The 27,005-nt window shown below is 40.5% G+C and overlaps 1 protein-coding gene across 1 annotated transcript in view; it reads right to left on the bottom strand.

Moving 5' to 3' along the window:
* Window positions 1-25,175, bottom strand: part of CNGB3 (cyclic nucleotide gated channel subunit beta 3) — a 123,628-nt gene extending 98,453 nt beyond the window's left edge. The window contains exons 1-3 of the mRNA XM_066372425.1: window positions 25,036-25,175; window positions 22,517-22,598; window positions 12,704-12,830 (exon numbers count right to left, since the gene is read on the bottom strand). Coding sequence (XP_066228522.1) covers window positions 12,704-12,830; window positions 22,517-22,598; window positions 25,036-25,146 — 320 coding nt within the window. The 5' untranslated portion in view covers window positions 25,147-25,175. The remainder of the gene's footprint in view (window positions 1-12,703; window positions 12,831-22,516; window positions 22,599-25,035) is intronic.
* Between the last annotated feature and the right edge of the window lie 1,830 nt (window positions 25,176-27,005).

Below are 27,005 nucleotides of genomic sequence, written 5' to 3'. Positions count from 1 at the left end.
ACCCCCATGTTTATGGCAGCATTGTTCACAATAGCAAAGATCTGGAAACAGCCCAAGTGTCCGTCAGAGGACGAGTAGATTAAAAAGCTTTGGTACATATATACTATGGAATACTACTCAGCCATAAGAAATGATGGCATTGCATCATTTACAATAACATGGATGGACCTTCATAACATTATATGGAGTGAAATAAGTAAATCAGAGAAAACTAAGAACTATATAAATTCATACATAGATGGGACATAAAAATGAGACTCAAAGACATAGACAAGAATGTGATGGTAGTGGAGGGTGTGTGGCGGTGGGGAGGGGTCATGGAAGAAGAGAGAGAGGGTGGGGGGAGTGAAGGGGCACAAAGAAAATAGATAGAAGGTGATGGAAGACAATTTGATTTTGGGTGAGGGGTATGCAACATAATCAAATGTCAAAATAATCTGGAGATGTTTTCTCTGAACATATGTATCCTGATTTATCAATATCACTGCATTAAAATTAATTAAAAAATTAAAAAAAAGTCGTACATCATGATCAAGTGTGATTTATTCCAGGGAGGCAAGGCTTGTACAGTATTTGCAAATCAATTGATGTGATTGATCACATAAACAAAAGGAAGGATAAAAATCACATGATTATATCAATAGATGCAGAAAAAGCATTTTATAAACCCAGTACCCATTTATGATCCAAATAATCAGCAACATGGGAATACAAGGAACATACATCCACATAATAAAGTCCATCTATGACAAACTGACAGCCAACATCATATTCAGTAGGCAGAAATTAAAAGCAATCCCCTTGAAATCAGGAACAAGGCAGGGGTGTCCCTTTCACCACTATTATTCAACATAGCTCAGAAGTCCTAGCCACAGCGATCACACAAGAAGAAGAAATAAAAGGCCTCAAATTGGAAAAGAAGAAGTAAAACTATCATTATTTGCTGATGACATGATACCGCACATAAAAAATCCTAAGTCTTAGTAAAAAACTTCTAGATATTATAAATAAATTTGGCAAGTTGGTATGATATAAAATTAATATTTAGAAATCAGTGGAATTTTTATACACTAACAATAAACTGTCTGAAAGAGAAATTAAGGAAACAATTCCCTTCACTATTGCAACAACAGCAAAAGAAAGTACCTAGGAATAATTTTAACTGAGTAGGTAAAGGACTTCTACTCAGAAGATTATAAGACATTCAAAAAAGAAATCAAGGAAGATACTAACAAGTGGAAGCATATACCATGTTCATGGATAGAAAAAATTAAACATCATCAAAATGTCTATATTATCCAAAGGAATCTATAAATTCAATGCAATTCCTATTCAAATACCAAAGGCATATTTCAAAGATATAGAACAAATATTCCAAAAATTTTATGGAACCATCAAAGAACATGAATAGCCTCAGCAGTCTTGAAAATGAAGAACAAATTTGGAGTTATCACAGTTCCTGATATCAAGTTATGCTACAAGGTCATAGTAATAAAAAACAGCTTGGTACTGGCATAAGAACAGGCATACAGATTAATGGAACAGAATAGAGAACCCAGAAATAAACCATGCTATTATGGTGAACTGATATTCAGCAGAGGAGGTAAAAGCATATAATAAAGACAGGCTTTTTAATAAACAGTGTTGGAAATATTGGACAGGTATATGCAAAAAAAATGAAACTAGACAACCAAATTACACCATTCACAAAAATAAACTCAAAGTGGTTAGAGGACTTAAATGTAAGTCACAAAACCATAAACATGTTGGAAGAAAACATAGGCAGTAAACTTTCCAATATCTCTTGTAGCAATATTTTTGCCAATTTATGTCCATGGGCAAGTGAAATAAAGTACAAAATTAACATATGGGGCTATATCAAACTAAAAAGCTTTTGCACAGCTAAAGATAATATGAACAAAATAACAAGGCAACCCACACAATGGAAGAACATATTTGCCAATATGTCTAATAAGGGGTTAAGAACTAAAATTTATAAAGAACTAAAACTCAACACCAGGAAAGTAGACAATCTAATTATAATGTGGGCAAAAGAACTGAATAGACACTTCTTCAGAGAGGACATAAAGATGGCAAATTGGCCTGACCTGTGGTGGCGCAGTGGATAAAGCATCGACCTGGAAATGCTGAGGTTGCCGGTTCGAAACCCTGGGCTTGCCTGGTCAAGGCACATATGGGAGTTGATGCTTCCAGCTCCTCCCCCCTTCTCTCTCTCTCTGTCTCTCTCTCCTCTCTCTCTAAAATGAATAAATAAATAAAAAAAACCCTCTTGATAAAAAAAAAGATGGCAAATAGGCATATGAAAAAACTGTTCAATGTCATTAATCATCAGAGAAATGGAAATTAAAACCACAATGAGATAACACCTCACACCTGTCAGAGTGGCGCTCATTAACAAATCAACACACAATAAGTGCTGATGAGGGTGTGGAGAAAAGGGAACCCTTCTGCACTGCTGGTGGGAATGCAGACTGGTGCAGCCACTGTGGAAAACAGTATGGAGTTTCCTCAAAAAAGTAAAAATGGAATTGCCAGTTCACCCAGCTATCCCACTTTTAGGAATATATCCTAAGAATACCAAATCACTGATTCAAAAGAAAATATGCACCCCATGTTTAGTGTAGCATTGTTTACAATAGCCAAGATCTGGAAACAGCCCAAGTGTCTATCAGTGGACAAGTGGATTAAAAACCAGTGGTACATAAATACAATGGAATACTATGCGGCTGTGAAAAAGAATGTAATTTTACCTTTTGCGATGGCGAAGATGGACCTGGAGATTATTATGCTAAGTGAAATAAGCCAGGTAGAGAAAGACAAATGTCATATAATCTCACTTATATGTGGAATCTAATGAACAAAGTGAACTGAGGATCAGAATAGAACAGAGGCGGGGTCACAGGGAGTAGAGAGACAGCTGTCAGAGGGAAGGAGGATGAGGGGATGTGATCAGAGAAGGTGAAGGGATTAGTGAAATTATATATACATAACACAGAGATACAGATGACAGCACAGCAAATCTGAAAGGGAAGGGGGGAGTTACTTATAGGTAGGGGACAAAGGAAGGGTATTGGGAGACAAAGGGGTGGGTGTGAAGGAGTTATATTGAGTGAGATACTTGAATTTATGTTAACACAGTAAATTAAAATTAATAAAAAATTTTAAAAAAAGAAGAAAAAAGAATTCCAATATATTCTGGTAGCACTCAAAATATGGACTTCTACATGTGGAGGTTTTCTGGAAAAATTACGTGGCATTGGCATTGCTGGAACAAATTCCACATGCCAGCTCTCAGAATGGATGACTCTGTGGGGAGGAGGAACTTCCAGGTGCACTCAAGTTCATCTGGGTCTACTTCTCTCCTGGCTTGCTTGTCCTCGTGCTTTATCCATGGGCATCATCTTCCTGCTGCAGGGAAACCTGAGTCCAATTTCCAATTCCTTCCAGCCACTCCATCAGTCAACCTGTGGTGCCACCACTTTGCTAGGTATTCAAAAAGTCCCAGGCCTGAACATCATGATTTAGGCACCATGAAAACAATACAAAAGTTGTTTAATCTCCTCTCTAAGCTAAAAGGAAGAAAGGAGACATGAATGCGGTCTGGTCTGGTTTTCTATGGCAACAGGCAACGCTTTTTCACCTCTCCATGATAAATAGTGAGGCTACTGTGAGAGGATCACACACTGTGCCTGTGGGCTGGCTCCTCTTGCCAGGCCACAGGCACAAGCATCTGTTGACTCACAGCTCACCACCTACCTGCTGCCCTCCCCATCCCCCGTATCCACCTGGCTCACTGCCTCTGATTCTTGACGAGGAAGACTAGAAGGCACAGGGGGAGGCTCTAGCAGGTAATCTAACACCAATTATACGCATATGTGAATAATATATATGCACATAATATATGAATATTGCATTATATAGAACATATTCTTATACATATAATCAAAATAATCACTTTGAGATAAAGGTGGCCCTTCATGTTACACCATATTGAGTATCAGGATCATTGCTTTACTCCTGGGATTACAAAACATTTTGGTTGACTTTGTACTATTTAAGTGCACTGTGCTTCTAGTATTACATTTTGAAAAGGGAAAGAAAATAGAGGCAGTAACATATTACAGAGATAGAATGTTGACTGAGTCACAAACAATTTAAAAAGCCTTTTAAAGTAAAACAAAATTTAAATGCCTGTTATCAATTCCAGAATAAAATGATCAAGTCTCCCAAAGAAAGTCACAATAAGAATTTTCCTGTTTTTCTGATTTTCTTTTGCCTATAAACTTTTTGTAAAGTTTTCTTCTTCTTTTATTAACGTGGTAAACTTTATTAGGCTCTTTTTGTATTGTTACTGAATTTTGAATGTTAAGACTTATTGTATATTTCCAGGTTACAGAGGAATTCACACTTTTTCCTTAGTAATTGTATGGTTTCACTATTTTACATTTAAATAGTCAGGACACATACAAGAAGCAACCAATGAATGCACGACTAAGTGAAACAACAAATAAATGCTTCTTTCTCTCCTTCTCTCTGTCTGTTTAAAAATCAATAAATAATTTTTAAAAATATGATTACTGGGACTTTATCCTTGTGGCAGCAGAGGGACAGATCCAATTTTAGCTTTTTCCATATGATATCCAGTTATCTAAACACCTCTTTTTAAATATACCTTCTTTAAATTTAGAAATTAAATTTAATGGGATGACATTGGTCCACAGGAACATATAGGTTTCAGGTAAACATCTCTATAGCATTTGAATTGTTGATTGTGATGTGTGCCAATCACCCAAAGTCAAATCATTGTTTGTCACCACATACTTGGCCCTCTTTTCTTTCCTCCCCTCTACTCCCCTCCCTCTGGTGACCACTTGACTTTTGCCTATGTCCATGAGTCTCAGTTTTATACTCCACATATATGTGTGAAATAATATAGTTCTTAAGTTTTTCTGATTTACTTAGTTTGCTTTGCATAATATTCTCAAGTTCCATCTATGTCGCTGTAAATGAAGATATATCAGCAATTCTTATGGCTGACTAGTATTCCATTGTATATATGTACCACATTTTCTCAGACCACTTTTCTTTCCCTGACATAGACATTAAAATTTTTCTAACCTCATTTCATTATTGCTTGACTGAAATGTCTGTATTTTACCTTCATTTTTGAATAATAATTTTGCCAGGTATAGAATTCGAGGTTGACTGTTATTTTAGAATCCTAGTAACAATATTCCATTGTCTGCTGGTTTCCACTGTTACTGTTGAAAAGCCAAACATCAGTTTACATCTCCTGTTTTAGGTACTCTGTATATTTACTTCGGCTAATTCAGAAATCTCATTTTTGCCTTTTGAACTTTTCAGCTTCATTAGAATGTATTTAGGCTCAATTTATTTATGCTGGTTTGCATTTATTTGGTTACTGAATCAGAGAATGGTTGTCTTTCATCCAATTGTACTATCTCCACCATTCTATCTCCTCTGGAATTCTGATTAGATGCATTTGTACCTTCTCACGCTTTTCCTCCATGCTTTGTAACCTACCATATCTCACGTTTTCCACCCTTTTGCCCTAGGGTGGAATTCTGGGGATTTTTTTATTTTTTATTTTTTACAGAGACAGAGAGAGAGTCAGAGAGAGGGCTAGACAGGGACAGACAGACAAGAACGAAGAGATGAGAAGCATCAATCATTAGCATTTCACTGCACATTGCGACACCTTAGTTCATTGATTGCTTTCTCATATGTGCCTTGACCATGGGCCTTCAGCAGACTGAGTAACCCCTTGCTTGAGCCAGCGACCTTGGGTCCAAGCTGGTGAGCTTTTGCTCAAACCAGATGAGCCCCTGCTCAAGCTGGCGACCTCGGGGTCTTGAACCTGGGTCCTCTGCATCCCAGTCCAATGCTCTATCCACTGCGCCACTGCCTGGTCAGGCAAATTCTGGGTATTTAACTGATCTATTCTCTACTTTACTGTCCTTCAACTCTGTCTAATCTGCTGCCTAGCTTTCCAATTTTAGAGATTATATTTTCCATTTGTAGGCACTCTGCTTAGTTTATTTGCAAAATGCCTAGTTAATTTTGACAATTTCTTGTTCCTTTGTCTTATTTTCAGACTTCCACTTTGTTTCTTTAAATATACTTACCATATTTTATATTCTCTTTTTGATAATTTCATTATTGTTAGATATTAATGTCTGAATCTGTAGTTTGTTATTTTTGTTGTCTTATTCACAGTGATTTCTTTCCCCTTGTGTTTAACAATTTTTGATTGTGGATTCATGCTTATTAAAAGTTTATCTATAGAGATAAACTTTGAGACCTTGTTTTAAAGTTTGCTTTCCTCCAATTGTGTTGGTTTTGGAAGGTGTCTGAGCTCTACAACATAATCATTTAAAATATTTCTTTCAGGCTCAATTTTCTTTTTCAGGATATAGATCTCATAGTAATTCTGATTACAGATATATCTGAATATTGACTTATGAGTAAGAATTCCTTTCCTTCCTTTCCCTTTGTTTCTCTCTCTTCCTGTTCCCTCTCCTCCCCTCCCCCAGCCTCCTCCCCCCCCCACACTTCTCCCTTCTCCTCTCTGTTCTTCTTTGCTCTCCTCCATTTCTAATTTCTTTCTTTATTTTCCTCTTAGAGCCAGACAAAGACAAGTATTAACCCCAATGTTTTCCTCTGGGGGGCAGTTCATCTCCCAGTGGGCTATCCTTTGGAATCCCAGTTTCATGGAAGAGTCTCTAACCCATCTTTGTGTCCAGCTTAACCCCAGGTTTATCTTCCTGGTGATGCATTTTAAATCATATCTAGGCTGTAAAAGTTTGGAATAAATCCTCAGAACCAACACCAGTTCCTGAAACTTTCTAACAATAGGATTCATTTTTCACCAGCTCAGATATGCATTCAAATGTGTTATATATTTTACCTAGTATTTTAAATCACATTCTCCCAATACATATTCTATAAACATTTATTCTGCCATAATGCTAGAACTGAAAGTTAGGAATTACTGTTAAAAATAAATTGTCAATCTGTTGGTAAAAGTGTCTTCAATGCCTAGTTATAGAAAAGAATTGCTTACCATAGAGGGAAATTTTAATTTGGGGCTAAGAGTAATAGTGCATTGCTTATGTTATGTATTCCATAAAATCAGCAGATTTGCAGCTGAGTTCTTTATACAAGCTTATAACTTACAGGGGTATAAACTGTAGTTTATATTTGTAGACTTGATAGCTGACACTCCCTTTCTATTTCAGCTATGAAGCCACACTAATGTTTAAGCATTTTTGCACAGCCATGGTTAATACTTTTTCTAGCTACAAGACACATCAGTGTTTATGAGTACTGATAAGAGTCTGAATTCTATTGTGCTTCCATTGTCCCTACTTTGACATGACTGCCTGTTTAAAAACCTCCTAAAGAAGAGACTGATTGCTATTATGAGCCAAGAAGACTATTCACAGTAATAACCTCCATTCTCAGCATTGCGGGTGGCAGTGGTGATGAAAAGTCCTGCACGACATTGTAGCATTATTCTTGCATGGGGGCCCGGACATGGGAACCGGGCATCTTGCTTGCTTGTTCATCAGGGAACCACTTAACCCCTCAGCCATTCACCTCTGCCTCTTTGCCAGATGCAGCTATTTGATGTTTCCAGGCAAAGCAAATCTTCTCTTGCTTGCTATTCATTAGTGTCCATCAAAACATACTTTTTTTTTGATATTAGAAAATAAGAATGTACTAAGATGGAATGCCAGAAACAGGTCATTTTCTTGGTGAGAGACAAACGGCATGCATGGGGGCTTTCCAGAGGTGAACCATGTCTTTCAGAAGCTAAGAGATTCATCTGACAAGATAATGAATCTGTTGCTTTTGGGGGGCAGGGGGAAGATTTGCAAGAGATTTCTCTTTCCTCAACAGACAATTTAGAAAACACTGTGAAAGGACACAAAAAAGAAGAATAAAGGAAGGAAGCTGGATTCCACAAATGGACAACTGGAATCCAGTCAGAAATGTGGGCATGTAATGCCTGAATAGCTCAGAGATTTCCTCCTAGGCTGACATGAATCTGAGATAAAGATCATTACTGTAGTTAGAAAATTAGTTTCAGACTCTATTTAGAATCTTACTGAGGGTTCGGTGAAGAAAATCACATCTTTCTAACAATATGAATTCACATCTTTATAATAATGGTAATGTAAACTTTACTCACTTTTTGTGTTCATATAAAGAGCTAAAGAGAGATACTATGTGAATTTGGCTTAAATATACATCCATACTCTTCTATCCTTACAGAACAGTATTGGAGATAAGGCACAGGGGAACATTTTGTCAACAGAATACTCAACTCTGTGAGCAGTCATATGGACTTTCTGTTCCGTGGCAGGATGGGGATAGAGGTCACTGTTATGTGTGTCCAGGAGCACAGAGGTTCTCTGTTAAAGAGTTTCGGGGGTATAGTGTCTTAGTTAGTCCAGGCTGCTGTGACAAAGTCCTACAGATAAGGCATACAAACAACAGAAATTCATTTCTCACTGTTCTGGAGGCTGGAAGTCCAAGGTCAATGTGCCCCATATTTAGGTTCTGGTGAGATCTCTCTTCTGGGTTGCAAGGTTCTTGCTGCAACCTCACAGAATGGCAACAGGGTAAGGGAGCTCTCTGGGGTCCCTTTCATAAGGGCACTAATTTGCTTCACAGAGGATCTACCTTCATGAACTATATAATCACTTCCCGAAGTTCCCCCTCCTAATTCCATCACATTGGGGGTTAGAACTTTGACATATAAAATTCTGAGGGGACACAAACACCCAGCTCACTGCAGGTGAGGTAGGAGGAAGTGTAAAATGGTGTGAGAGACTAGATGTTAGCCTTGGACAAACCAGGGCTGGAAGAGTTCTCAGTTCTCTTATGTGAGTTATGGAGATGGTGTGATGCTTAATTTTATATGTCAGCTAGACTGGGGTGCAGAGTGTCCAGGTAAGAAACATGGCTGTGTATGTCTGCGAGGGTGATTGTGGCCATGATGAACACTGGACTCTGCAGACCAAATAAAGCACATTGCCCTCTCTGATGGAGGTAGACCTCGCCGAATCAGCTGGAGGCGTGAAGACAGAAAGGCTGACCCTCTCACAGGTGAGAGGCAAGTCCCTCTGCCTGACTGAGTGGAAGTCTGGTCTTTTCCTCACTGCTGAATTGAACTGAAATGTTGGTTTTTTCAGTCTTAAACCTGCCAGTGTTTGAACTGGGATGGAAAATACCATCCTTTCTCCCAGTTTTTAGTCCTCAGACTCAGATTAGAGCTAATCATTGGCTCTCCTGGGTCTCGAATTCCCCTAATGTTGGGACTTCTCAGCCTCCATAATCATGTGAGCCAGGCCTGTTAATATATCTCATTCTATCTATCTATCTATCTATCTATCTATCTATCTATCTATCTATCTATCTATCATCTATCTATCTATCATCTGTCATCTATCCTATTCCATCCATCCATCTGTCCATCCATCCGTCTTTCCATCCATCCATCCATCTGTCCATCTATCCATCCATCCTGCTGGTTTTCTGGTACTCACCACTACCCATCTCTGAGTGTGACAGAAACTAAAGCTGTAATCAATAATATTATACTCCACTCCACACAGAGAGAGACAGCAAAACACACAACATACATTCTCCCTAATATTAACTGATCAGTTTGACACATAATCCCTTTGCAGCAGAGTGCTTAGACCAGAGGACAAGGCAAATGCATTTAGAATGAGAAACCGACTTTAACACTTTATTTATGAATAATCATCCTTTTTCAAAATTGAAAAAATTTAGGTGAGCATCAGACACTCATATAGCATCTAAATATAGTGCCCGCATCAATCAAATCTTTAATGTTTTTCTCAGAGAAAGAGCTTTTTAAAACCTGAGCCTCCCCAAGGTTGGAGATATTGATTTTTAATAACTGCAAATACCAAGATGATCTTTACTCATTGATAGCATCATGAACTAACACTTTTAATAAGAAGTTGTTTTATTATTGTCATTTTCTGGAGATGTATTACAACTCTGCCCTCTGGGAAGTCTAGCTAGACATGGTACCATCGATACCCATGAAATCAAAATACGAAGGCTTTGGTACCTTCTCCACAGTACTGGAGCACGAGGGCTCCCATGTCACATTGTGGACATGATGAACACTGGTCTGCAGGCCAAATAAAGCACATTGCCCTCTCTGATGGAGGTAGACCACACCAAATCAGCTGAAGGCATGAAGACAGAAAGGCTGACCCTTTCTGTCACATTCGTCCAAATACAGCTGGTTTTCCTCAGTCCTAAGGAAACGTGTGACCAGCCATCTAATAAGAGCAAGAGCTCTATGCTAATATGGGTCTACACAGCTTGTCATCATTCTCAGACCACTCTGCTGCCTGTATTGCAGAAAAAATAATCAGTTATTCCAAAGGATGATCAATTCACAAGTACAACATATGAAATAAGACCAGTGTGACTAGGGTAGAGAGAGGGAAAGGTGGGGAGAGTTTGTGTTGGGAAAGCACGAAGTAAAAGCAGGCGGCATTCAGACTAGGCAGGTTTTGTGGGCCACATCATACATTTGTGGTTTGAGATATGCAAACTCACCCACCTTCTGGGTAATTGAAAGGTTTGCATTTTCTCGTTTCAGAAGAGAAATAGTGCTATACAGCTAGTGCTCAACTTAGGACCACAGTTGGTTCCGACAGACCGGTCATAACACGATTTGGTTGTAAGTTGAGTAGGCTATATGTACAGTACTGTGAAATGATGTTATAAAAATCTTTAAGTCATATTTTGTCATAATTTTTTTTTCATTATTGTTATATATCACAATTTTTTTTGTTCATTTTATGCCATTTGTATCATCTCTACACCATTTTGTTTCTTATTTTTACATTTGTCAGGTTTAAGTAAAACTGCATTACCAGTACAACTGGTTTAGTATTTGCAAAACATACAAAATTAAAAAATACAGGTGCATATAAAAATACAAAATACAGGCGTAAAAAATACCATAGGAAACATTTTCCCAATTGCAAAACATATCAAAATATATAAACATATACAAAACATTTTATTGGCCAGCACTGTCGTATGCCCAGCAGGGCAACGCTTGCGCTGCCAGATGCAGAGCAGTCATGGCTAGCGATTGTGGTCATAAAGTCGAATGGTCGTATATGCATAAAGTTGCATAGGTCGTAAGTCGATCAATACCTGTACTGGGAATGGGTATGAGCGACAAGAACTGCAGCCCTAGAAATGTTAGTTATGGCTTCAACCCCAGGCCTTTAAAAATCTACCTATACACAGCAGTTATTACAAAACATTAAATATACTAAAATAAATGCTAGAAAGAGAGATTGGCTCAGAAATTTAGCTATTGATTAAAGGTGAGTGTGTTGGTGGGAGGGGCAAATAAGTCCTACTCTGGAATTTGAGTCCTTTGAAATTTGACCTTGGCTTAGTGACCCTGTTACTGTAGGCAAACTATTGACCCCTTGGTGGCCTGGCTGCTTATCTGTGAAGACAGTCCTGACCCACAAAAAGGATGGCAAACCATTCTGTAAACACTGATAGTAATACAAATAATAAAGTAATTACTTACCCAGGCTGTAAGATCTGAGTTTTTGCCTCAGAGTTTAAGCATCTTCTCTCTGCCAAATTTAATTTTTGTTAAAGAGCATTTTTGTGGGTGCGTGTGGGTAGAGTGAGCGTGTGTGTATTTTTACATACGGCGAAACCTGCGCTCATTGAAAATGCACTCTCTCTGGTGCCTATTGTTCAGACTGCTCTACAAGGGATCTAGGTTGTCACGTAACCCTGATGGCAGCTCCCAGCTTAATGCAGGATAGGAACCTGCTGAGGAGTGGTGGGGTTGGGGCTGGGGGAGGAGTTGGCATTTTTAACTTCTTTTAAATGACAGCTCTTTCTGACTGTTCATTGTGAAGGGTACAGTTTCATTGTATCAGAGTCCTACTGAAATTATTATTAACTGTACTTAAGCATTTCAAATCGAAACAGCAGGACCATAATAACATGCCAAGAAGTGGCACAGTAAAGGGGCTCCTGGTTGTGCTGCATTGTGAATTTACCCATTCACATTGGAATCACCATCTCTTTTGTGATCTGTCCAGTAATCTGGTGGGAAGTGTTTATAAAACTGTATTCCTTTGGTGGCACGGAGACGACCCATTTCTGTAATTATACTTGGTTCTCAGGCCACACTGTCTTTAGTTAATGAAAAGAAATAATAATCAATCTCTCGGGAAAATAAAATATTTACAGAATTGGAATAGCTCCTCTTTGGGAACTTGGGAGAAGAACCACACACTCTCTTCAATTCCTTTATGTTAGAATCCATGCCTAGTAATATGTTGGGATACTAATACTTAGATGTGGAGCAGCAGTGTCTGTGTTGGTGAGATCCAGCCTACAATCAATGGCTGCCCAGCTCCTCCTGGTTAGTGGCCACAAGTGACTGGTCAGGGACAACGAGCAGGACAGACACCACCATTCTGATCTGGCCAGTTCCCATGTGGTGTGTGACCACTGAATTCATCCTCCCTTTGCCCAGCTCATTCGGGGAGTGTGAGAACTTTCTGTGCAGGCTGAGCAGCATCTCTAACATGTATGGAGTGTGTTATTGAACCCTTACCTGGCCACACCTTCTTCCTCAGCCCCTACTTCCTTCTGCTCAGCTGTTGTTCTGGTCGGTGCTGCTGGGCTTTGAGAGTATGACTTGCTGCTCAGATCCCTGAGCAGAATTTTCTCTGAGGTTTTATCTATGGAAAAGAAAGAACACTTACATAGACTATATACCACTCTTCATGGAGCTCCACGGGACAATCTGAGCTTCAGAGACGCTACATGTTTCTCCAGAAAAGGCATCAGTAATATCTCCCAGAGGATTCCAGCCAGACCAGGTGGGACCCTGTGCAGAAAGGCTGATGAGAAATAGACTGAAAAGTGTTGTGTTATGGAACCAAAAGTTTGCAAAGTGTATTTCTTCCCGAAGTCAGTCAAGCTGAAGAATCATCATTCAAAACTCATTTTTGGTTCTGCTAAGGCATTCATAATTGATGGCTGAATGATGCATCATAACGTTCAGAAAAGCAGAGTACGCAGAAATGATGTCATTATTTTTTCAGAATTTTGAGGTATAATTTTTAGTGCAATTGGAGTTTTGCGTTTGCTTTGATCTTTAGCTACGGCATCCTTTCTGAGGAAGCAACACAAACGAATATGCACTGGTTTCAAATTCAGTCCCCCAAATTAAACTTTCCCTTCAAGTCTATAAATATAATTTTCAATTAATATAGTCTAAATTGTATTTTACCCAGAGGATAATCAACTCACTGGTAAATATTTAGATTATAGAGAAAGTTTTAATGAAAGTAAATTACTTAACTATAAAAAAATATACAGAAGCAGCAAAAAATACAATGAACACAAGGCTACAGTTATTCATTGCCCACAGTTTCTAATTTCTTTTTAATTGGATGTGCAGTGCTTTGAAAGTTGAAATCAAGACCCAAATTGTAACTCTTATTTTATGGTAATACATTATAATTTAAAAGAGTTAAGCCAATCCAGTATTGGAAATCTGGATTTACTTATTTGACAACAGTTTTCACCATACAAATCCTGTAATATGGACATTTCTAGGATTCATCTAAAATCTTTAAATGTACTAAACTTTTCAGGCACGTATTTCAGGACTAAAGGGAATGATAAAACTGAGTCACTAATTATAGTTTTTAAAGATTTTATTTATTCATTTTAGAGAGAAGAGGAAGAGAGAGAAAGGAAGAAGGAGAAAGAGAGAAGGAGAAGGGGGGAGAAGCAGGAAGCATCAACTCCCATATGTACCTTGACCAGGCAAGCCCAGGGTTTTGAACTGGTGATCTCAGGGTTCCAGGTCGATGCTCTATGTACTGCGCCAGTACAGGTCAGGCACTAATTACAGTTTTTAAAAGTTAACAACCAAGAAAGCTTAAAGCCTGGGTTTCCCACAGCAGCTTTCTTCATTATGTACCACCTATCTGCCTTAATTTGGAAATTACGGTAATTTTGGATAAAAGATCGAAAACTCAGTAACAAGTAAGTTTTTGTCATGTTTAAATGAAAACCCCTCCACCTCCAATACCCAGATTTTCTGTGCTACAAAGGAGGTCACTATACCCATGGCTTTGATGTCTATGTCTGAGAACCATGTTCTGGGCTCGGCCTTGCTAAGAGCTGACAGACAGGACCCTCATAGACAGCACGGTGGCACACCGATGTGCTGATCTGCACTGAGATGATTTCAGAGTGAAAAACAGCACGTTCAAGATGTCATTTAGTACTAAGAGGTGGCTCTGGCTGCCGCTAGACATAAGAGAGAGGATCTATGTCCCTATGTGTTGGGGTTAAGCTATATTTTTTTCCCATTTCTCCTTAACCAACTCCAAAAGTCTCACTTTTCAAATCTTGGACATCATGTAACATACTGCTGCCTATGAAAGTAGTGGCCACATTCTTGTCCCAGGTCCACAGACATTGAGGCCATCGCTGCGGGACACTTCAGAGAATGCTCCTCACCTTTGGCCTGATGTCCAGTGCACCCAGGGTCTGGACCCCTTGTGGCTGCACGCTGTGTGCTCCTTGTTCACAGGAGAGGACCGAGGGTTAACACAAGCTCCCTAAAGGTGTCTGAACCAAAACAGGGTTAGGAACCGTGAGGTTGATACACTTTTCTAGGAACCTGCCCCTCGTAGAAAATCAGGGTGAAATAGAACATGAAATATGAGGAAAAGAATCAGAAAAGAAAAAAACAACTTCTTAATCTAAAACATGCAGAAAATATGAAACAATATTCCCTAAGAGGCTTTTTATTATCTATTTTTCACAAAAGCGAGCTATAAGCTGCATCTCTCAGCAAGCATATGAATTACATTTGCAGGATTGATTTTCTGCCTATGCCAACTAAGTGACCAGCGTTCTGCAAGGGTCCTCTTCTCCATTAACAAGGAATCTTGGTGTCTACTCCTAACGGCTGGATTATACTGACTCTAAATAGGTGTATGCACCTTACCAGATCATCTCTGGACTTCACCGGGACTTTCCGAGATGATCCTGTCTTGGTTATGGCAAATCTAGGGTAGTTAGAAATAACTGACAGCCTCCTCTGCTTTGTACATGAGCATTGTGATTACAAAGCAAACCCTTAAGCTTGGCTTGTAGATGGAGATGAGACACCAGTTAGTGTCCATTCTTGAACTCAGCAGAACCATTTAAAAATACCCATGGGGTTGTAAAAGGATCCCTGTCAGCCATAGTCCCGGGGGTGTCTTTCTCCATGCAGCAGCATGTTTTTTGTCTGTGGGAACAGATGGTCAGGCTGTCTGCATTGTCTGCATTGTGAAAGAGCCACCTAAATCCACGTCTAGTCTTACTCCGGCATCTTTCTCAACTGCACACTGGATTTCTTCCCAACCTCACATATGGGCAGCAGCAGTCCCTCTCTAATGGGTCTTTGGTCCACTGTGCTCTCTGCTTGCTGGGTAGCAGCTGCCAGACCCATCAGCACACTTGGTCAAGTTCTGCTCGGGGCTGTGTGCCCGCGGCAGACATGATGTCGGAAATCCCAGTATTCTGAAAGGACTGGTTGGACTGTGAGTGAAGAACCAGCACACCCGGCTGACATGTCTTTGTCCTGGCAGGGTCTCACTCTGGCCTCTAGCATCCACTTCCAAATGGCCTGGCCCCGTGCAGCAGTAAGTTAGGGAGACTCATGCAGGCATGCAACAACTGCTTCCCTCTTCCCATGATACACTAACCATTGGCCCTCCACGTTTTATCAGTAGTTCTAAGTAGCTGCTGAAAAAGGAAGGATGCAAAGAAAGGACTTGTCTTGGGTATAAGGTTATGAATGAGACAGGCATTGGTTCACCAGGCTTTTTTGGAGGGTGGATATAGAAATAGAAGGCTTGAAACTATTTCACTATTTCACTGATGGGAACATTGGATGTGGGAAATGTTAGCACTTGGTTGACTTCCTGCCTCTTCAAACATCAAAGGCATCGCGAGCTTTGTCTCAAAGTCAAATCTCCTTTTATTAGACACCAACAATCCCTCAGTGACTAGATGTCAGATGAATTAACAGAGACTATGTCTGAGGACTTCAGTCATGTGCACACAAGATACTATTCTTTCCTTCTTCAGGCATGACCATGTGGAGGTAAAATCACGGATAACACGCTTTTAAGAAGTGTATGATTAATGATTATTTTCTGGCACCACCGTTTTATTTTTGACTCAGTTTGTGGTTAATTGTGTAGTTGCTGGAATACATAATGTCCTTCGAATAATTTCAGTGATAACACTTGGATCACACTTGAAATTTTATAATATCTTTGCAGACTGTCAAATGACATAGAGGAAGTTGACAAACATTACATGAATGCATCTACCATGTAACCAAAAGCACGCCCTAAGACATCCAGAACAAAAAAATGGAATGTTTTATATCAGGAAGTGCTCATGCAATCCAGAGGGGCATCCCAAGGGAAGGAATAAGGTCGGTTATGAGGAATGGCTGAGAAACTTTGGTTCATTAGCTGAACTACTGAAGACAAACCAGTGACCTAACAGCTATGTCAAATTCTTTGAATGGCTCTTACGTCGAGAAGAAATAGATTCCCTCCATATGTTCCAGGAGGCAGAGAAGGTCCATCAGTGGGAGTCACAAAATAAATGCCCAAACAACCCCCCAAATATTCTAATAAGAAAACTTGTTTATCAGCAAACGCATGGCTGTGAGGCAGTGACAGCCATGTGAGGCTGTGCGGGCAGAAGCTGGAGGTAGGGCTCGGGAGGGGAGGGGCAGAGGGCCTCCAGTCAGCCGTGATCTGCTGTAATGTCCTGGGGGATGTTTAAAAAATTCGGGGTTCACCCTGGCCAGATAGCTCAGTTGGTAAGAGCATCATCCTCAAACGCAGAGGTTGCTGGTCAAGGCACATATAGAAACAGATTGATGTTCCTGTCTTTCCCTTCTGCTCTCAAAAATCAGTAAAATGAAAAGAAACTTTAAAAATTCAGGGTATTTCCTCACAAGTAAGAAAATGAACCAGTCTGCAAACAAGAATGCAGATCTGTACACAGGAGCTTTGGTCTGTGTGAGGATCAAACAATTCCGTCCTCTTTCAATGTCATGCTTGGTTTCAGGAACTTTTTTTACTGGAATTAATTCTTCCGGAAAGTACATTTTATGCCCAGGCATTAAGGAGTGCGGTGAGTTACCGAAGCTGGGTACCCAATGGAGAGCGTGAGTCCTGACATCACTAATTCTCTGGGTGACTCTGGCTAAGTTGCTTTTCTATAATGATTTCCTCATCCATAAAATGAGAGACAGTTTTGTCATGGGGATTTCTGTGAGGATTAGATAAAGACTTCATTCAAGAAAACTGCAATATAAACACAAAGTGTTCTGCCAGCCAGACTGGGGTGCATCATCTTTTTAAAAGAAGAGCCACACGGACTCGTGGCTGCGTACATTCATGCATGTGAGGCACGCCAGAGCTCCTGTCCCCATAAATGCATCCCAGGGACTGGGAAAGCAGAAAGCAATTTCCTACAAATTAGCTGCATCTTTTAACAGAAAGAAGCCTGACAGCATAGCATTGAACTTAATTAAATTATGCAAGTATACTTGAATCATACAAACTAGAAGAAGTAGGGTATTTTATCAAAAAAAAAAAAAAAAAAGGAAAAAAAGGAAAGAAAACCCTGCCTCATCCATGTTGGCTGGAGTCTCTAGTATTACAAGCAGGTGGAACCTGAGGAATTTTATTAGTTAGAGCCTGGTGTTGTCTTTGATAATGAAAACAGAGAGACTTCTGGGCCTTGCTGCTCCTTCCAGCTGATGGGCCCCCACCCTTGTTCTCTGCTGTGCCCTCAGTGGGACCCAGTCCCATGGGGACAACGCAGGGGTCTCAGGCAGCAGACTGTACTCTCTGGAACATGGACCAGGCAATGAGCAGATGGAGTGTGAGCAGGCCAGAGCACGGTGGGCCGGGGAAAACACAGCCTTCATGAAAGACGGAGCTGTGATGACTGAGAATGAGAGACAGAGACAGCAATGAGGCCCCAGGGCTGCCTCTGCCCCCCAGTGGGTTTTCAGTTCTGCTGTCCACAGGTTTTCTTATAATGAGCCCTCACCACCTAGGGTATCAGCATGGTGACAATTTTTGTCATCCCTTCAAATTAGAAAGCATATTATATTTTTCCTTAACTTAACAACATCAACATTTTCACCCCATGTCACAAATTTGCAGGTTTGGAGGATTAGGGTAAGGATGTTTTTGAGGGGCCATTAGTCAGCCCACCACCCCACACTAGCTACAGGCACCTAACTCTGATCCATTTCCACACAAATAGTCACCTCATAGCACCATAAACTGTCAGGTATGTCACTGAGACACCTTCTGATAACAGAACATTGTTTAAAGAAGCATTTAAAGTAATACAAGTGATGTGAAAGCCTAAGAAGGATGTTTGTAATCAAAAGAGGACTTCAGACAGTTATCTTCACTTGAATCCAAATGCACCATTTTCTTTACTTCCATGAATAATATGGATTAAACCGTGCTCTGCAGAAGAAAAGAGTTCTATAATCAGAAATCACATCTGCAGATGTTGTGACATTGCCCCTGAATGTTTTGAAGTAGAAGACATAAAAATACCAAGCACATATAAGAGGCTATCTTTATACATTAGCACTTCTGCTTTTTCAAAACAAGATATCGTAAACATAATTGTTATTCTTATCAAAGTCTCTGAAGACATGCAGAGTCTGCAGATATGAACGAAAACATTCTCTGCCTTCCCACACAAATAGCTCCTCTGCTAAATGAAGCTTCCACAAAAGCTTCTATTGCCAGCTAGAAAAAACGAAGCTTACAAATATACTTGGAAAAAAAAAAGCACAATACGGATAAGGATAAACTTGTCAAAGCAGAGATGAGATCCTCGGTTTCATGCTGTTAGCACTGTATTTCTACGTGAGAAGAATTGTGCATTTGAAACCGTTGTCATTATAAAATAACTCATGGTAAAGCAGAATGGTGGTTTGAATGACTTGGTAATTCTGTGGGTTTATTCTTATATTCTGTGTTCTTGCTTCCCTTGGCTCGCATAGGTGTGAGCAGACTGCATCAGTCTTCCTCATGCCTCCCGCTGTTAACCACTCTTCGATGGATGCAAGAAAACGTTTGCTGTGACCTACAGAAGGGCCTACCTCTCCGTCTGAAAAAATTTGAAGATTTGTGTTTTTTTCAATTGTTGATAAAACATGTCAAGAACACATTTTTTTTTTTTTTTGCTACATCCTCTTGGTATAGGAATCTCACTATTTGTGCAAGTTTTACATAAGTGAACTTCTATCAGAAAACAGCCAATTATCCGATGTTTCCCTCTGAGACACATCGCATGGAATACTGACTCAGAGAATCGACCAACTGAACAGCCAAGCTTTCATCATCAGTTAGGACGAGAGATTAAATTGCTTCATGTGACAAACTTATCGCAGCATGTTTCCTGTTCTCCTTTCCCTGGGGCAGGCAAAGGCTGATGCCTTGGGAGACACTGTAGTGTATCTGGGCTGAGAGGAGCAGGTGAGAAAGACGGCAGGGAAGCTGCTGACCTGGAGAGAAGCATTCCAGCCTGAATAAAGTCCTGGAGCTGGTCTTCAAAGTAAGTAAACAAAATCCATAACGCTAAAGTGAATTTCCTCCTCCCTGCTTTTTAAAGAAGTTATATTGTGGAAAGTGAGTAGCCAACTGGTGGTGGTGCAGTGGTTAGAATGTTGACCCAGAATGCTGAGATCCCAGATTCAAAACCCCGAGGTCTCAGGCTTGAGGACAGGCTCGCTAGCTTGAGTGCAGGGTTGCTGGCTTGAGTGTGGAATTATCGATATGATCCCATGGTCACTGGCTTGAGCCCAAGGTCACTGGTTTGAGCAAGAAGTCACTGGCTTTGCTGGAGCCCCCCGGTTAAGGCACATATGAGAAAGCAATCAGTGAACAACTAAGATGCCGCAACTATGAGGTGATGCTTCTTACTCTCTCCTCCCTCTCTCCCTGGCCCTTTATCTCGCTCGCTCTTTCTCTTTCACAAATCGATTTAAAAAAAGAAAAAAAAAATGGTTACAGAGATCATAAAAAAATAGAAATATAAATTAGATTAGGAAAAATAACCTGTCTTTATAACGTTATAAAATATTCTAAGTGGGAACATACTTTCTTCCAGCTAGTCAAGTTCATTAACCACCCTCCTGATACTAACGGTTTTTTCCCTCACAAGGGTCCTTCACTTTTCCCTGCGGGAGGAGCCACCAAATGTAACAGAGAAGGGCATTTCTTCATTTTTAATTGTGGAGATCCTTCTGCCAGAAGATAGCTTACTCACAGTCTTTCTTACTTAAATAAAGTAAGAAGTCTTTCTTACTTCTTTATTTACAACCCTGCCCATAATTCTCATGTATTTCTCACTTTTTTTCCCCTTAGAGACAGAAATTGTGGCTGTTAAAATCTGTTTGCCTCTGTTCAAAAATTTGTTTGGATGAAAACACAAAGTCATTAAAAATCATGTGTGCACTCTTAATATACTGCTTACAAAAATTAGGGGATATTTAAAAATGAATATGAAGCAATAAAATATCCCCTAATTTGTGTGAGCAGTATAGATGAAAAGTAAAACCACTGACTCTATTTTTATAACAAAAACCTATGTGTTTATATTTAACAACAGCACATTCTGTCTAGAGATGCCTCTATCTGTTTGGCATTTTCTTGTTTATGGTGTAGTGCTCATCCTGGGGGCTGTGAAAAGATTGCATCAGGTCCTCCAAAGTCAAGTGAGTGAGGTCCGTTCGAGTCTGTCCTGCAGGCAACATGGAGGCCCTATGGTTCTGAGCTGACGTGAGAGCACAGGGATGGCTAAGGAGAGTTATCTGCTAACAGTGTTGGGGCTGAATGAAAAGGTAGAGAGGGGGTGAAGCAGGGTCCCAACTGGATGAGACCACTGACAGGGGCTGGAACAGGTGGGCAGGAGTGAGGATGGCAGTGCTGGGCTGGGCAGGATGAAGTGTGTCTGAGGGCAGCTATGAAAGGAGATTTGCTGACTGCTCTCCTTATGGGATGACCTAAATAGAGAAGAAAAATCATGAGTGAAGTTTCATGCTTGCTCAGAAACCTGAAGAAAGACAGGACCAGGAAGAGGAATCAGTCAGGAGAGGAAGCTTGTTGGAAGTGGAAGATAAGGAATGCAGCGTCAGACAGGCCTCTGTGGGATGCAAAGTCTGCGTGCCAGTGGCCACTGGGAGAACACGGGGCAGGCTCTGAGCAAGGAGCCGGCCCGACTGGGATCTGAGCCGGACCACTGTAGACCTGAGTGGGGTGGCCTTCGGTGTAGACATGACTGCTAATGGGGAGCATTTAAAGGGAGAAGAGCAGGGGAGTGGACACAGCCTTTAAACACACACAATACGCACCTATTTTATTGCTTTTATGACCCATACCTGTTTACTATGAGCTATAGTTAACACACTCTTGGCCCCCATTACTCACCACTGTATCCCCAGCCCACAGACAAGTGCCTGGTACATGGTAGGTGGTAAAAATGCATTTTTTGGGGGGGAGGGTGAGGATAGAAAATAGTGTGAAGTTTCCTTAAAAAAGTTTAAGAATGGAACTACCAGATGATGATTCAGCAATTATTCTTCTGGGTATATATTCAAAAAATATGAAAACACTAATTTGTAAGGAGATATATATACCCCTATGTTCACTGCAGCATTATTTACAATAACCAAGATATGGAAACAACCTAAGTGTCCACTGACAGGTGACTGGATAAAGAAGAGGCGGTAGATATAAAAAATGGAATGTTACTCAGCCATAAAAAGATGAAACATTTCCATTTCTGATGACACAGATGCGTCTTGAGAGTATTATATGACGTGAAATAAGTCAGACAGAAAAGGACAAAAACTGTAAGATTTCACATTATATTATATGTGGAACATAACACAAAAATAACAAATGAACTAACAAAACAAAGAAAAACAAACTCATAGACACAGACAACAGGCTGCTGGCTACTAGAAGGGGGTGTGTGTGAAATGGGTGACCCTGGGGATACATGTTAACATTAGGAAACTGCATTTCGAGCATACAGTTATTCACTTACAATGTTGCACACCTGAACATAACGTTAGCCAATGTTACCTCAATAAATTTTATTTTAAAAGCATCTAATGAATAATGACTAAATGAAAAAAAAATGTTTTTATAAGTATTCAGATTTCAAATAGTCTCAAAGTGTGACCCTGTATAAGTTACTTAATCAAGGACAAGTGTTTCATCAGACAACAGATTTCAGAGAAATAGGCATGTCTCTTTAGTTTTTTCTTACAGGTTTGGGCTCTGACCTTGTATTTTGGAGCTCGCCTCTTCAGATGTGACCGGGGTCATCGTGGTTTTGTGAGACGTCCTTTCACTATTGTTCTTTCCCTTTGAGGAACCAAATAGAGAGAGAATGTGCATGGTTAAGTCACACACAGAATAAGTGGAATGTGAAATATAACACAGTTTTCCATTTAACCGTCAAGCCAATTACTAGACTCAATCCTCTGCTTGTGATATACTGGAAGTAATAATTCTTCTTGCACTTGAATGAGTGGCCAGCCCACAGGCACCCCTTGTTCTCACCACAGTGGTGGCTGCACCTTCTGGGCGTGCGTTCCCTGATGCTGGTCCTCAGGTCTCCACCTGAGTGCTGGTCGGTCCTGGTCTAGCTCGCGTGCTAAGAACTTAAAATGACAGGAGGAAGAGAGCAGTTCTGTGTGTTTACTCAAAGCTCTTCTGTCCCTGTATGATTTCATTAGCCCCTCCCTCATCGCTTTTCTGATCAGCCTAGGTGTCCCTTGAAATGTCAGTGTGTTTCACTGGACATGGCCAGTCACACCTGAGAATGTTCCTCTGCGGAGAGAGTGAGACAGGACACAGGGTTAGAACAGGGGCACACTGGCCTACAGTGGGATGGGGGGACAGACACACAAAAACGTAACTGCAACAAAACGTTACACTTGAGGAGACAATGCCTGTGGAGGCCAGAGATGGACCCACATGCTTGATTCTACGAGAGTAGGAGAAAAGGAAACCCACTGTTAAAAAGGAAGTGGGTCTTGATTTTACAAAACAGATGAGCTCTCTGTTTTGCGGATGGACAAGGCATAGAAAGTATTCCTGTTCTGAACAGCACAGCCTCGTGACCTAGCTCTCAAGTGTTGAGACCACAGGTGCTGAGGGTCCAGTCCAGCCTCTGCACTTTGGGAGCTGTGTGTGAGCAGCAAATCCTAACAGGACCCATGGCTGCTTTGAGGACTCATGACAACCGTGCACTTCTCGTGGCCCACAGTAACTGCTGTGAGCTCTCACTGTGGGCTCTGCGGGAAAACAGTCATGACAGCAAGGGTGCAACATCACGGCAGTGACTTTCCCAGTGAAGAACCCACCTTGGCGAGCTGAAGGGACACACCTAGCTCAACATTTGTGATAATCTATGGGTTTTTACACATATAAATAACTTCTAACGTTGAGAAAGCAATCAATGAACAACTAAGGTGCCACAACAAAGAATTGATGCTTCTCATCTCTCTCCCTTCCTGTCTATCTCTTGCTTAAAACAAAACAAAACAAAACAAAACAAAAACAAACAAAAAAATCTTCTAACATGTGGGATTGTTTATTCTGACGTAAGAATTAGAAAGAAGTCCGGGGCGCTTGCCAGAGGTCAGGCTGACCACCCTGTCTCTGTCTCCTGCCTATTGCAGAAACATTCAGCATTAGAGAGAATGGCAAGTTTTCCAGGCACACGTTCAGTGTGTTCTACACGCCAGGCTCCTGCTCCTTTAAACCTGAATCATGAGACCTTGCTACTCTGTCCCTGAGGTACACACCTGCTTGTACTTGACAGCTTTCATCTAATTCTCTTAGATGAAAAAATAATTACTGCTCTATAAACCTTACAAAGCTCTTGCAGGTAAATGCTCTGTAGACAGTTGTAAGTGAATACTGATCATATAATTATCACTTTGGGTTTATGTCTGTCACATAAACACACATTATTAATAATAATAGTATAATTGCCAAGTGGGAACTCCCTTCCATGTACTTTATACATATGATACATATGTCTCTAGTTTGTATAACAAGGCGGTATTATCTTCATGTTACAGATGAGTAGACTCAGGGTTTATGAAAACTTTGTCCAGTGTGGGGTTTCTCCGCTTCAGCAGTACTGACGTTCTGAACTGGATGACTCTGTGTTGTGAAGGGCCATCCTCTTCATCCTAGCAAGTTTAGCCACATCACTTGTCTTTACCCCCTCAATGCCAGCAATGTCCATGTCCTAGAGCTCTGATAACCAGAAATATCTCCAGACACGGCCAACTGTTCCTAGAGGCAAAACCACTCCCTAAAGAGAACTCCTGGTCTGGAGAAATGACTGCTCATTTGTAGTTTAGTAAGACCAGGATGTTTGACATTCCTTGTTGAAACTGAATCACACAGCTGATTTAATATTCGAGACATGATTCCACTCTGGACAATGGTAGCAATAAAAACCGACAATGAGAAGTCTTATTCAGCTTTTCCAAATCCCAATATGGTCTTCTAAACATTTATCATTGTTTAAAAAAAAAAAAAAAAAAATAAAAAAAAAAAAAAATATATATATATATATATATATATATATATATATATATATATATATATATATAGAATACCTAGAACAATGGGGATAAACCCCAAAGACAAACAGTGCGTGACCCCGATGGTGGGGTATAACAGCAAGAAGCAGTCTTAGATCTCACAGTGTTTGGGAGAATCCCTCACCAGACAAGACTTGCTGAGAATAGAGACTGACTTAGGCATGTAAAGAGCATACCTGTGTCCTCGGCCACGGAGACTGACAGCTGGGATCAGGACCTTGTTTATTCTCTTCATCCTCTTCTAAAGGCCTCACCTTGTTGACTTTTCTTATCAGCGGTTTGAACATCTTCTCAGAGGTGGTTCTGAAAGCTTCTATTTTTCTGCCTCTGTGTCTCAAGGTAGAGAAATGTACTCTGTTTTTTCTTTTAATTAGTAGACAAGCCAATTAGTTGTTTAATCAGGATTTTGTTCTGATTAATTCCTACAGACAACTCTCCAGCTAGTCAGGGCTTTGGCTTAAGAACTGCAAATTACTTCTGCTTCTGCAAGCTGAGTGGCGTACATGAACCTCAGAGAGTGCAGATGCCTTCAGAATATTTATAGGGAGAGGATTAAACAAAACTTTATCACTGATCTGAATGAAATATGATCAAATTGTCAATTGGTTTATTTTTCTAATTACCCACCTACTAATCTCCATCTATATAATTTTAATCGAAGTAACACATGCAAATGATTAAAAAAATAAAACGTGCACCAAGTCCCATATTGCAAAGCAACAGGTCACTCCCCAAAGGCCCCATGCCTAGTCCTACATCATTAGGCAACTCCTGTCTCTTTTTTCTGTTTTGGTGGCTCTTTTTTTTTCTTATCAGGCCTCAGTATTTTATTGTTTGACTAACTTGTTAAAAAATCTAATGAAAATGGAGACATATTGCTTACCACTCTTAGCAGCCTAAATGCTTACCACACACTGATGCTGAGTGCATTAGAATTTAACAGAAGAGGCCATCAGTTTGTCAGGACCGCGTAACCAGCACCCCAGACCAGAGGCTTAAACCACAGAAATGATTTTCTCACAGTTGTGGAGGCTGGGTGTCCGAGATCCAGGTGTCCACAGGGTTGGTTTCTCCTGCAGACCACGAGGGAAGGAACTGTTCCAGGTCTCTTTCCTCAGCGTGGAGATGGCCATATTCTCCCAGCATCCTCACATCACCTTCACTCTGTTCACATTTGTGTCCAAATTCCCTCTCCTAATAAGGAAACCAGCTATAGCGGAGTAGGTCTCACTTTAATGACCACATTTTTTTTTTGTTTGTATTTTTCTGAAGCTGGAAACGGGGAGGCAGTCAGACAGACTCCCGCATGCGCCCGACCGGGATCCACCTGGCACGCCCACCAGGGGGCGACGCTCTGCCCCTCCGGGGCGTCACTCTGTTGTGACCAGAGCCACTCTAGCGCCTGAGGCAGAGGTCATGGAGCCATCCCCAGCGCCCGGGCCATCTTTGCTCCAGTTGAGCCTTGGCTGCGGGAAGGGAAGAGAGAGACAGAGAGGAAGGAGAGGGGGAGGGGTGGAGAAGCAGATGGGCGTTTCTCCTGTGTGCCCGGGCTGGGAATCGAACCTGGGACTTCTGCACACCAGGCCGACGCTCTACCACTGAGCCAACCGGCTAGGGCAATGACCACATTTTAACTCAATTACCACCAAATATGGTCACATTCCAAGATCCTGGGGATTAGAACTTTGAGGGTATACAATTCAGCCTATAACAGAGAGAAAGGAGGCTTGGAGAAAATTATTTTTCTTACTAGTTTATTGTTTTTTTACATATCACTGAAGTATCATGAAAGCTATAGATTTGATTTCTAGTTCTATAAACTTACATAATTATAATTTCATTGATTAATTTTATAAATTGTAAAAAAAAATATATTCTTACCCCAGCAGAGATTTTTTTTCTCTGATTCACCAGCTAACCAATAAGGCTAACCTCCTTGAAGGAGGACCACATATGTACCTATATCATCTCCACGGTGCCTTTGTACAGGACAGAAACTCAAGCTTCAAACCTCCGCTGAACAGAATTTAATTGAAAGCCCTTTAAGAGATCTGAGAAATGCAGCCCTCACTTGTAGGTCTGCCTTAATTCAGACTGAGCTAATTACATACATTTTTAAAAGTATGCATTTCCTCAATACTTGGCA

The sequence above is a fragment of the Saccopteryx leptura genome, chromosome 3 (genome assembly GCF_036850995.1).
Source record: "Saccopteryx leptura isolate mSacLep1 chromosome 3, mSacLep1_pri_phased_curated, whole genome shotgun sequence".
NCBI lineage: Eukaryota > Metazoa > Chordata > Mammalia > Chiroptera > Emballonuridae > Saccopteryx > Saccopteryx leptura.
This window is presented reverse-complemented; position numbering and strand designations above follow the sequence as displayed.